This window comes from Acanthaster planci, linkage group LG06 (genome assembly GCF_054643075.1).
Source record: "Acanthaster planci isolate LZ-2023a linkage group LG06, COTS_SCS, whole genome shotgun sequence".
Classification (NCBI taxonomy): Eukaryota; Metazoa; Echinodermata; class Asteroidea; order Valvatida; family Acanthasteridae; genus Acanthaster; species Acanthaster planci.
In genome coordinates, this window is record NC_141782.1 from 22049354 (window position 1) to 22062792 (window position 13439).

At 44.0% G+C, this 13439-nt stretch overlaps 2 protein-coding genes across 2 annotated transcripts; both read right to left on the minus strand.

Annotated features, from left to right (window-relative positions):
• Positions 1-479: 479 nt before the first annotated feature.
• LOC110980099 (uncharacterized) lies at positions 480-13439 on the minus strand. Its single transcript, XM_087137894.1, has 2 exons — positions 12794-13439; positions 480-1955 (listed from the first exon to the last, which is right to left on the minus strand). The coding sequence occupies exons 1-2, from the start codon at positions 13243-13245 to the stop codon at positions 1757-1759; spliced, it is 651 nt and encodes a 216-aa protein (XP_086994020.1). The 5' UTR covers positions 13246-13439; the 3' UTR covers positions 480-1756.
• Positions 1986-12303, minus strand: LOC147798953 (uncharacterized). Its single transcript, XM_087137889.1, has one exon. The coding sequence runs from the start codon at positions 9867-9869 to the stop codon at positions 8301-8303; it is 1569 nt and encodes a 522-aa protein (XP_086994015.1). The 5' UTR covers positions 9870-12303; the 3' UTR covers positions 1986-8300.

Here is a 13439-nt window from a genome sequence, read left to right on the forward strand (position 1 = left end):
GAATTTGCCTTGAATACAGGCGATTTACAGTAGTGCGCCACCAAAAGTTTGCAGCGCGTTGGTCAATCGTAACGCGCGCAATTTGTCGACCCTTTCCAAACGCGCATTGGGTCGACAAATTATGCTCAATGATGCTGGTAATGAGACCAAGATTGGCCAACGCGTTGCAAACTCTTGGTGGCGCACTATTGTGAAACGGCCGTATTGGGACAGTGCACCTATATGCCAAAGTTCCTTTTTGAAAGCTGCAGCTGCAATGTAATAGCCGCATTTGACTTTGACGGGATGTTGCTTTCTTTCTTCCTGCTTTGCTAACACCAAATTCTTGCGAATACAAATGGGAAGGTAAATCACGCGCGCAAAACGCACTGCCGGCGCAACTTATCGGCACAGATCAGAGTTATATACACAGGTATAGAATAAAACCGTGATGAAGGGATATTCCTGCAGATACATCAACACACTTGAAAAGTTTGCAATCATGTATAATTTTGCAAGTTTTATTTTGTAGTAAAACGGCATAAAATGCACAATCATTGACATTAACTGCAAAAACTACAAAATTCAATGAGGCTTTATCGTGGCATTCCTTTTTAACAATGAGAGCTTCAAAGTAGTTTGCTTTGATATAAATCGTTTCTCCTTCATTCAAAATAATCCAAGAGCACAAGTAAGTTTTATTTTCCACCAGCACAATATTGCCTTTTGCTTTCCATAGAACGAGACACTTTGTAATCTGGATGCAAAGCTGTCAGCACACCATACATAGCCTTGAAATGTTATTTTCCGCGTCAGACTACACACTGTAGACTTCTCAATCCCCAGTTTCATAACTTCAAGCAAAGCATTTCTAACTGTGAAACTGATAATAAACCAAATCACACTAGGCTTCTGAAAAACTATTCCAGACTAAAATGATGGTCTTATGCAAAAGTTTGATACCAGTTCGCAATCTATTACATCAGTCTTTGTAATCTACTGTACGTTTAGGGGCATGTTCCACGAGGCTTGCAAAGATTGACATTTATTGTTCTATTAACGCTTACTATTCTGACAATAAAATGGTCTCACCATGCTTGTACTATAACTTCTGCAGGATAAAAAGATGGTAGTTAATATACTCAGCTCAGCTACATAAGCAACTTGTTAAACCAGTCCGTCTAATCCATAGTACTTTTTCAGGTATGCTCCGCGGTACTTGAGAATCTGCAGTAGTAAACTGACATTTTCTGTTTTCATTCTTTTTTCCTATTGATACTCCATACCAAAAATACATACCACAAGTAGAAGGGTAAAACATTTATGAATTTAAAAAAGGGTAAGAGACCTTGAAAACATTCCTTTCGATGAATGATCAATTAGATAATCTTCCTGATGTAGATTTGGTCAGGGTAAATTACCTCCGTGGTATACTGATTTTCCTTATCTGTTTGAAATGTGACTATTTTTCTTCATCTATTAATTGATCATCTATCTTATTGATTCGTGTAACGTGTGACGTATATATTCTCTTCGGTACCCTATTTAATCCTCATATTGATGTATGATTCATTGACAAAATTTTGACAGTATCTTTCTGATCCTTCAATTATGCTACCTTTGATTCCAGTGCATTTTCTGTCTGGGATGATAAAAACGAAGAATTGTATGGAAAGGATGGGGGTCTAGAGGGGGTTGATGTGAAGAGAGGAAGTATATGGAAGAGGCGTGGTGGGGTACATTAACATCTTGGCCCATCCTCCATACCTTTCGGTCTTCAATCACTATGCTCTTCGCCCACCTGGATGGGGACAACACGAGGCTCTCCCTCGGCTACTTTCTTGGTGGCAGTGATGATCAGCTCGTGGTTATTCAGGGAGGAGGTCACTGTCTCTATATCGATTTCATCTGGCAACGGGTAGCAACGGGTAAATTCCCTGGTCACGGTGCCTAAATCACCTGGATGATCAGGGCGAAGGCCATGTGTAGCGGGCATAATATGAAAATTATGACACCTGCTTACATTATTTATTTGTTTACTAGTTTACGCCATTTTATTGTCAGCCAACCAGTGGAGATAAGTGCGTTTCCGGCTAAGTTAGCGAAAAGTTTTAACACGCTGTACAAAAATACAGATATCCTAAATCTAAAGGATACATATATTTAAAAACAACAAGAAAAACCCAGGGATTCTGTTTACACAAGAAATTAATTAACAATAAAACTAAATGAAGGGCGTAGCTTGAAGTTCCGTTGAAGTTGGGGATGACTGGCCCTAGCTTCACTTGGTACTAAGCTGGGGAGCCTGCAGTTGAAGAACTTGCGGTTCAAGGGGGCTTGGATGAACTCTGAGGGCCGTTGGCTATGTGCAGATGGTGTGTAGGACTCGATGCACAGTCTCTCCTTCCCCGGCTTGGGTAAATCAGGTGTGGGGAACACAATGCATGCGACTCTGCTTCAAGTCACTCCCTGTCCAGCAGTACATACAGCTCGATAGGCTCACTGAGGTTACCTTGGTGCCTCAGTACTAGTGGTGTCTTTGCCTAGAGCAGGACAGGGACGAATATGTAATTGTGGCAGGTTCAATGCAAGGAGAGATCACAGAGACAACAGAACAGTCTCTGTGGAGTCCAGTAGCCAAGTGGAGTGAAATACTAACTATACTAAGTAAAACAGTTGTATGGACTACCAAAAGTGAAAGTCCCTTTAAAACACTACACTGTGTGTAAGGTTGTCATGGTTACCAGTGTCGGTCAATGCCTTCGTCCACCTGGGTACCTCATTTGTGTGTGTGGGTTGGTCTACACAGAAATGACTAAGGTGTTACAAGGACACTATACCAAGACCGGTGTCTTAGGAATTACAAGGTTACAAATGTTGCGGTCAAACTTTGGAAGTCTAAGTCCGGGAAATATGAGTGACTCATAATCAGGAGGTAAAAGTTAATTAAGATTAAACATTAAAATGTCAAAGTTCTGGGCAATCAAATCGATTTAAAGCAAAAGGAATACGCATCAAAAGATTAAACACACGGATATAAGAACTGAAATAGAATAAAGAAAAACTAACTATTGAATATATGGAACTATGGTAAAAACTAGATAAAAGTGAATCAAGTCAAATGATTGAAACTTATCAAGTAATAAAACACAGAAGAATGTTACAAATTCAAAGACTTAACTTGTACAAGAGGGAAATATCCCTCTCTTCACTTTAGTCAGGGGAATGTAATTATTCAATGTATGCTAGAAGAAATATATCATAAAAACCTAAGTAAAATAATATTATACAAGTAATCCTAGGAATCACGTCTTTCTAAATTAAGTTTTACTTTATTTAGACAAGTCGCCAGAGATCTTTTACATGGAAATGGTAAACTTCCAAATCAATGGAAACTCATACAGCAAGTTAAATTCATTCAGTATTCTGGGACTAGGAAGTCAGAATGTTTGGACGGATTGTGCAAGATATCGCAAAAGAAATGGTGTTTGTACCTGGAAACAACAGAACCTTAAACAGATATCAACATGGATAGAACTTCTAAAATAGACTTTGGCTTAAATTAAGACGTGCACATTCTTTTACTCTTTCAAAGCATTCTCAGCCAAAATTACAATGACTGCAATTCAGAAACGCAATATGATATTGACCTATGACGACTTGGTCTAAACGTTGAAGAATAGACACTTCAATCTAGGCATAAAAGTAAGACAAAAGTATCATCAAACTCACCTAGAGCAGGACAGGGACGAATATGTAATTGTGGCAGGTTCAATGCAAGGAGAGATCACAGAGACAACAGAACAGTCTCTGTGGAGTCCAGTAGCCAAGTGGAGTGAAGGGTCACTGGCCACTGAATTTATCTGCTCCTCCTCAAGGACTCTTGTGGTTGGTTGCAAGTTCTGCTACCAACCTGCCCACACGCGCTGCCAAGCAACCCACACATTTCTAAGAAACTGCATGACCTAACTCTGGGGGAGTTAGAATTTCAAAAAAATGGGGGGGCACAAAATTCATCCTATTACATTCTTGCCTGCTTTCTGAATGTCGTCCCGACATAGGAAAAATAAAAATCACCGTTTCATCTCTCAAAATAATCTATGGGTTTTGTGACCCACATCCAACACGTCCAACCACCAATACCAACTTTGTCTGTTCCATTTTAACACACGAGACATCCATTTACTTTCCACGAACAATGTCAATTATTGCTGCCAAACACATTTCTTTGGTTCGTTCACTTGAAGTATCGTCCAACATGGTATAAAGAAAGTCTGCTTTGGCTTTCCAACCTGGTACGTTTCCTGACTGTGATACAACTTGTGCATTAGAAAAGCCTAAGCGGTCAGGGGGTTTGATTTGTCTTCGCGGTCTTTGTTTCACAGTGTTCCGAAACGGAGCATTCCCTGCAGTGTCACTCGCCTGTAGCCTGCCTGCACCACTTGTACCCTGTTCATTATCTGAGTCTACAGTGCAAGATATATATGGGTCAGATTTCTCACCTGATGCGGGGGGCTGTTTCGAATGACTTGCGGGAACCGACAGCGGCAAAGAACTGAAAGGCAAGAGCAAATTCCGATGGAGTGTTCGAGTCAAACCCTCACCCTGCTCTTGCTTTACCACATATACTGGGATGTCAGGATTAACCTGTTTTACTACCCTGTATGCATTCTGTTCCCATCTATCAGATATTTTGTAGTTGCCTGTTGGTGCAACCACTCTCACCAAAACTCGGTCCCCTGGATGCAGTACTGCAGCTCTCAGATTCAGATCGTATTGAACCTTGTTTTTCATTGCACACTTGCCTGCATGAGCAGAAGCCAACTTATAAGCAGATGAAAGGCGTTCACGAAGTTGGTCTGCATACATACTGTGGGACGCTTTGGATGGTTGTCTAGATTCCAGGCCAAGGGCAATGTCAATAGGAAGTCTGAGGTGTCTCCCATACATGAGGAAATAAGGGGAAAATCCAGTGGCGTCATTCCTTGTTGCATTGTAAGCATGAACCAGAGGTGCCACATACTTCTTCCACACAGCTTTCTTGTCCTCAGGCAGGGTGCCAAGCATTTCTAAGAGTGTCCTATTAAACCGTTCCACTTGGCCATTACCTTGAGGGTGGTATGGCGTGGTTCTACTCTTAGTTATGCCAGTCACTTGACATAGCTGCTTAATCACCTCAGATTCGAAACCTCTTCCCTGGTCGGAATGTAGACGACCTGGAAAACCGTAGTGTACGATGAAGTTGTTGAAGAGGCCTCGGGCTGTAGTCTTTGCTGTCTGGTTTGGAACAGGAATGGCTTGTGCATATCGACTAAAATGATCAGTGATGACGAGGATGCTGGACTGGTCCTCACCAGATGACTTCAAAGAAAGGTGGTCTATACAGACAAGCTCCATTGGCTCACTGGTCTTAATGTTAACCAGAGGTGCAGAACGCACGGCGGCCGGGGGGAGCTTCCTCCGAATACACCTGGGGCATGTTCGTATTCTCTTGTCAATGTCGTTAGCCATGTGGGGCCAAAAGAACCTTGAACGAACTAGATCCAGGGTGCGTTCACGACCGAAGTGACCAGCCTCATCATGGAGTGACTTGAAAACCATATCACGATGAGTTTTGGGGAGGAGTAACTGAAAGAGTCTTTCACCATCGCGCTCCTGACGTTGACGGAAGAGGACATTATCACGAAATATCAATCTGTCCCAATCCCTCAAGATTAAGAGGACGTCACGATCTTCAGACCTCTTCTGTTCTTTGTCAGGGGGGTGACCACTTTCTTTGTATCTGATAACTCTTGCCAAAATAGGGTCACTCTGCTGATAGTTCCTCCATTCTTCCATGGTTACCCTAGGTAAAGAGCTCTGCCCAGGCCACAGGGGAGGATCGTCAATAGCAGAGGGCATGGCACTGCTTTGCAAAGCAAGTGCCTCAACTAATGGAATATGAAGGGTAGGGGACTCCCCAGTGAAGTTTACACTCTGGGAATTGACAACAGCCTGAAACACTTCATTGTTTATTGTCGCCATGGTGTTACTCTCTGCTGAAGCAGAGTGGGGACGGCGAGATAGGCCATCTGCATCTCCGTTTTGCTTTCCCTTTCTGTATTCCAATGTGAAATTATATGCAGAAAGTGCAGCTAACCAGCGATGGCCAGTGGCATCCAGCTTTGCGGTTGTCAACACGTATGTCAAGGGGTTATTGTCAGTCACAACCTTGAATTGGTTTCCGTATAGGTAATCATGAAACTTCTCTGTGACTGCCCATTTGAGAGCGAGAAATTCTAGCTTGTGGGCGGGGTAATTCCGTTCACTCTTGGACAAGCCCCGACTAGCATATGCCACAACTCGCTCCTTGCCATCCTGGAGCTGATAAAGTGCAGCTCCAAGTCCAGTGAGACTAGCATCTGTATGCAGAATAAAAGGTTGGCTGAAGTCTGCATATGCCAGTGCTGGTGCTGTTGTCAAGTGTGAAATCAACGTCTCGAAAGATTTCTGACAATCAGGGGTCCAAGTGAATGGTGGCACTTTTTTATTACGTGAGGAGCATGACTTACGTTTAGCGGGGAGGCCAGTTGTAAGCGCATGTAGTGGCTTGGCAATTTTCGAATAACCAGCTATAAAACGCCTGTAGTACCCAGCAAACCCAAGAAATGACCGGACGTCCTGGTGATTCGTCGGTGTGGGCCATTCCTTCAGAGCGGTTACTTTATCGGGGTCAGTTTCAACTCCATCTGCAGAAATTACATGTCCCAGATACTTAACAGAGGTCCGAAACAACTGGCATTTAGATGGCTTCAGTTTCAAGCCGTGTTCCTGAAGTCGCAGGAGAACTGACTTGAGTCGTTCAAGGTGTTCCGTGAAAGTACGAGAAAATACAATGATGTCATCAAGGTAAACAAGGCACGTCTTGAGATTGAGGTCACCAACGCAACGTTCCATTAGTCTCTGAAACGTCGCTGGAGCATTTGTGAGGCCAAAAGGCATGCGGTTGGCCTCATAGAATCCAAGGGGGGTTGTAAATGCAGTCTTAGCCTTGTCTTCCTCTCTTACTTCGACCTGCCAGTACCCAGACTTCAGGTCCAAGGATGAAAACCACCGTGCTCCATGCAGGGCATCAAGAGTTTCCTCGATGCGAGGAAGAGCATAGGCATATCGGATAGTTCTCTCGTTCAGTCTACGATAGTCTATACAGAACCGAAGTGAACCATCCTTCTTCCGAACAAGCACAACCGGAGATGCCCATGGCGAAGTAGACTCCCTGATTGCACCTGCATCAAGCATATCCTTAATCAGTTGACGCGCTTCATCATACTGGGATGGTGGAATCCGGCGGTGGCGTTCCTTGAAAGGGACATCGTTTTTTAGCTTGATCTCATGTTTGACAGTTGTCGTGTGACCGAGGTCATTGTCATGAAGGGAGAAAACCTGTTTCCACTCCTTCAGGAAGTGTTTTACTCGGTCTAAGTTCTCAGCTCCTACTGGTGATTTAGTGAAGTCAAACTGCTCCAGAAAACCATCAGTAGTCTTGTTCTCAGCCGAGTCAGGCGAAGCCACGTCCAGAGCATCAAGTGGATTGATGACAGTGACGTGGTTTGCCTTGCAGAGGATGGACTTTGGACTAACTGTCAGTGGCTTTAGTGTTAAGTTCCTGATAACAACAGGAACACCTAAGATTGTAGTCTGTGGTGGGAGTGTGGCCACCGAAGGAAGGACTTCCAAGCCACCTGGTAAAGTGGTGCCTGAAGATGCTTCCGTCACAACGTGGCACTGCGTAGCAAGCGGACTGGATTTTATGTAGCCATTAATGACAACTGTGTCATTTGGTTGTACGACAACCTGGCTAGTACCTGCTGTCCGTACCTCCCAATCTTTCTTATTGGGTTTATAGGTCTTCAATGACTGTAGAGCCAGCCGCCAGGCTTGCGGCAGGGGCGCCTTCTGAGCGAAGCGTGTCCCATACGCTTGCAAACAGTGGGACCTACACTGAGCAATTACATTGGTGCCAACAAGAAGAGGTACATCCATGTGATAGGGTGTGTCGGGAACAATAAGGGCTAAAGTCCAGTACTTAGCTGAACCTTTCTTGAAGTGCAGGGGAAAAGAAATTTCCACTTCTATGTAACCCAGAAAGGGGACTGATGCACCTCCAGCTCCTTGCACATGCAGCAAATTACGAATTGGCTTGATAGGAATGTGAGGGAGGTATTGCTTGTAAAAGGAATGGCATATTGTAGTAACCTGTGAGCCAGTGTCAACGAGGCATTTACAACTAACTCCTCCGAGGAATGCATCCGCCTCATTGGCACTACCGACAAGTCTATGGATTACACTGTTTGGGTGGATGATGTCATGCGGGGACCTGGTGTTGCTGCCTGCCACATTCCCCTCTGTGGAGGCAGAGGACTGTTTAACTGTGTTTGGTGGGTGGTGCCACTCGTCTTTGGTTTGGAAGGGTTGCGACAACCTTTGGAGATATGGCCCTGCTCGCCACACCGAAAACATTCAACAGGTTGTTGACGCACAGGGGGTTGGGCAGTACCGGGCTTCTGAGAAGAAGGTTGGGGTGAGGGAGTGTGAGGGGGGTGAAGGGCGACTTTGAGTTCAGCCAGAGTGGAGTTGATGCTGGAAAGTGCCTCGGAAAATGGCTGGTCCGAAATGGATGAGACAGGGGCAGGCTGTTGTGGGGGGCGTTGTACTTTCAAGGGCCGTCGTGAAATTGACTGGGTTTCTTGTTCGCCCTTACGAACAAGGCGAACTAAATGATCAAAATCGGCGACAGTATCTTTAAGATGGCGGCAGGCATTTCGGACGTCAGGGTCGCGCAGTCCCCGCCAGTAGATTTGACGGAGGACAGTGTCCATAGAGGATTGGGGTAATCCACCCCGGCGACACGAATCAAAAACCAGGAGCTTCAAGCGTCTGCCAAAGGCTGCTGCAGATTCCTGGTCCTCCTGCTGGCTATTGTAGGCTTTTTGAAGGAGAGCCGGTCCATCTTGGACTGTGCCATAGCTGGCTTCAAGTTCATGAATGAGTTGGGGGATTGAGGCATGGGGGCCAAGTGTCTGAATAAGCCGACTGGGCTCCCCACGAATGGACTGTCGGACATATGGGGCAAGTACTCGTTCAGAGTATGTGGCGTCACGAAGGAGTGACTCCACTTCAAACTTCCAGGTATCAAAGTCCACTCCATGCCCTTTGGTTGAATCGCCCATGAATAATGATATTCGCGGGGGTTGGACATAACCCGTTGGTAAGAGGGGAGGGGGCAGTGGCGGGTAGGCGGGCATGGGGCGCTGGGGAAGGGGACTTAACAGCGGCAATTGGAGAGGGTGAGAGGGATTGTATGCCGAAGTCAGATTGTCTTGAACAGGGCCTGGAACGGCGGTATTAAGCAAGGGTTGGGCCACAGGGATCGGTCCCATGGTCGGTGCTGAGACAGGCTCGGAAGATGTTACTGCAGAGAACGCACCCGTGGGGTGCACAATTTGAGGTGGTGGGGGTGACGTATTTGATCGCGAAACCAGGGTTGGTGTTGGTGGATGGATAATGGGGAGTGGGGAAACCCTTTCCGCAGAAGGAAGAAGGGACGCAAGAGCGATCGGTTCTGTACCCGGCGGGGGAGGTTGCTTGAATGAGCGCAGCACATGGGGGTGTCCATCGAGGAAGGGCTGTCTATCTAACAAGTAAATAGCATTAGTGGCATCATCCGGGAAGCGATAATGGCAGTATAAGTAAGTGCCATAGTCGGCACTAGAATGATACAATTTGCTAACTGATTGAACTAAACCTGCACGACTCATATGCCTCTGTACCTGCTCTGCAGTGGCTTGACTGGGGATATTGGTTACAAGGACCGTGCTTCTAGTAAAGCGTCTCAAAGGTGAATTTTCCATGATGGAAGCGATATAAAAGGGTATTGTACCAGCAATACAATAATAAATTGGGAAATAAACAAAATGCAAATAACGAGATTACGCAATGACTGCAAGTAACTAACACAATAAGAGAACTCAATGCTCTACATAAAAAGATTTGAACGACAAAATGGTTAAATCACAGTTGCCAGGTAAGGACTAGGTGGAAGGGTAGCGAGAAAAGATCAGACAATCAAATATATGACAACAATATCAAAGCAATAAGCTGTCAACAAAATGTAAAACAAATGATATCAGATAGAATTTGTGGGCTTCACTACTTAGCCGTCGAAGGGTGCATGGAAATGAATGCACTCAATCAATATGACAGAAACGTACAGCGTAAACCACACATCGGGCGCCAATTATGTAGCGGGCATAATATGAAAATTATGACACCTGCTTACATTATTTATTTGTTTACTAGTTTACGCCATTTTATTGTCAGCCAACCAGTGGAGATAAGTGCGTTTCCGGCTAAGTTAGCGAAAAGTTTTAACACGCTGTACAAAAATACAGATATCCTAAATCTAAAGGATACATATATTTAAAAACAACAAGAAAAACCCAGGGATTCTGTTTACACAAGAAATTAATTAACAATAAAACTAAATGAAGGGCGTAGCTTGAAGTTCCGTTGAAGTTGGGGATGACTGGCCCTAGCTTCACTTGGTACTAAGCTGGGGAGCCTGCAGTTGAAGAACTTGCGGTTCAAGGGGGCTTGGATGAACTCTGAGGGCCGTTGGCTATGTGCAGATGGTGTGTAGGACTCGATGCACAGTCTCTCCTTCCCCGGCTTGGGTAAATCAGGTGTGGGGAACACAATGCATGCGACTCTGCTTCAAGTCACTCCCTGTCCAGCAGTACATACAGCTCGATAGGCTCACTGAGGTTACCTTGGTGCCTCAGTACTAGTGGTGTCTTTGCCTAGAGCAGGACAGGGACGAATATGTAATTGTGGCAGGTTCAATGCAAGGAGAGATCACAGAGACAACAGAACAGTCTCTGTGGAGTCCAGTAGCCAAGTGGAGTGAAATACTAACTATACTAAGTAAAACAGTTGTATGGACTACCAAAAGTGAAAGTCCCTTTAAAACACTACACTGTGTGTAAGGTTGTCATGGTTACCAGTGTCGGTCAATGCCTTCGTCCACCTGGGTACCTCATTTGTGTGTGTGGGTTGGTCTACACAGAAATGACTAAGGTGTTACAAGGACACTATACCAAGACCGGTGTCTTAGGAATTACAAGGTTACAAATGTTGCGGTCAAACTTTGGAAGTCTAAGTCCGGGAAATATGAGTGACTCATAATCAGGAGGTAAAAGTTAATTAAGATTAAACATTAAAATGTCAAAGTTCTGGGCAATCAAATCGATTTAAAGCAAAAGGAATACGCATCAAAAGATTAAACACACGGATATAAGAACTGAAATAGAATAAAGAAAAACTAACTATTGAATATATGGAACTATGGTAAAAACTAGATAAAAGTGAATCAAGTCAAATGATTGAAACTTATCAAGTAATAAAACACAGAAGAATGTTACAAATTCAAAGACTTAACTTGTACAAGAGGGAAATATCCCTCTCTTCACTTTAGTCAGGGGAATGTAATTATTCAATGTATGCTAGAAGAAATATATCATAAAAACCTAAGTAAAATAATATTATACAAGTAATCCTAGGAATCACGTCTTTCTAAATTAAGTTTTACTTTATTTAGACAAGTCGCCAGAGATCTTTTACATGGAAATGGTAAACTTCCAAATCAATGGAAACTCATACAGCAAGTTAAATTCATTCAGTATTCTGGGACTAGGAAGTCAGAATGTTTGGACGGATTGTGCAAGATATCGCAAAAGAAATGGTGTTTGTACCTGGAAACAACAGAACCTTAAACAGATATCAACATGGATAGAACTTCTAAAATAGACTTTGGCTTAAATTAAGACGTGCACATTCTTTTACTCTTTCAAAGCATTCTCAGCCAAAATTACAATGACTGCAATTCAGAAACGCAATATGATATTGACCTATGACGACTTGGTCTAAACGTTGAAGAATAGACACTTCAATCTAGGCATAAAAGTAAGACAAAAGTATCATCAAACTCACCTAGAGCAGGACAGGGACGAATATGTAATTGTGGCAGGTTCAATGCAAGGAGAGATCACAGAGACAACAGAACAGTCTCTGTGGAGTCCAGTAGCCAAGTGGAGTGAAGGGTCACTGGCCACTGAATTTATCTGCTCCTCCTCAAGGACTCTTGTGGTTGGTTGCAAGTTCTGCTACCAACCTGCCCACACGCGCTGCCAAGCAACCCACACATTTCTAAGAAACTGCATGACCTAACTCTGGGGGAGTTAGAATTTCAAAAAAATGGGGGGGCACAAAATTCATCCTATTACACATGCTTTCCTGGAGATAGCATTAAAACCAAATTCTTACCTATGGCCCCTCTCCGAAGAATTAGAAAGCTAAAATTCTCACTAAGCTAATGAAAATGTCCTTTGTACAATCTAAACTAATTTCCTGAACATATAAAATGTCAAAAATCCACAACTAAATCCAAATGCAAATCCAAAAACAAATACTGTCTGAGTAATACTCTAATTAAATGCTAAAAGATAAAATTCAATCGTTTTAAAACTGTGTTTTATGACACAAACTCTGACAAAGATTGCTTAAAAATTTCATTTCAATTTATCATTCAATTTAATTTAGAACATTTCATTACTAGAAAAAAGATCTTGGGTTCCGAAAAGCTGGTCACTTTTTAACTTAAAAGTCTCTGCAGCATTGCAGAGAAATATCAAGATTGTTGTGAGAGGATGTGACCAGTTTATCACTGAAAGAAACGAAACCCTTAACACCAACTCAAGGAGCCTTCCAAGATAAAATAGGATGTGACTCACCGTGGACAATTACCTCTTGTCCCACCACTTTGACCTCCAGATCCTCTGAGCAGTATTCAGTCACTTTCAAAGACACACAGAAATCACCCCTCTTGCAGCCATGATGTCTGCCGTGGTGGTCGGAGCTAACGCCCCAGGCCCAAGGGCAGGCATGCATGCGAGCGATCATCCACGGGCACTGTAGAATTGGACTAATTCCATGGTGATCAAAGCCATGGTGGCCTCCAAGCCCGTGGCCAAAATAGCCATGGCCAGAATGCCCTTGTGCGTGTAAGAATGGGCAGTGGCCTAGGCCACCGTGCCCTATGCCATGACCATGACCGTGAGATTGGCGGCCAAACCCGTAAGGACAACTGCTGTGCCCACGGCTGCCTTCACCGCCGCTGCTGAAGCCTAATGGGCACTTTTTCCCGCCACTTTTGATGTCTACGTCGCTCATTGTGAGGGCAGGCGAAAGCTTGCAGTCTCAGCTTAAAACTGGCGAGTTTCTGAAATGCAGGGCGCCGGCGGTAGGCCTACCTGTAAACAGTAATTTGTTGGCGTATAATCAAAATGGTCGCACTACATGCTACATTAATGTATATATGTGTATATCTTGCATCTCATCATGTTAGCCCCTGGTGCATGTACAAA

Bases quoted from the DNA above. Each gene is read 5' to 3' on its own strand.
- LOC147798953 (XM_087137889.1), bottom strand. From the start codon at position 9,869: ATGGAAAATTCACCTTTGAGACGCTTTACTAGAAGCACGGTCCTTGTA.
- LOC110980099 (XM_087137894.1), bottom strand. From the start codon at position 13,245: ATGAGCGACGTAGACATCAAAAGTGGCGGGAAAAAGTGCCCATTAGGC. The intron at 1,956-12,793 runs TATTTTATCTTG...TACACATGGCCT, and splicing joins GTCCACGGTGAGTCACATCC to TCGCCCTGATCATCCAGGTG.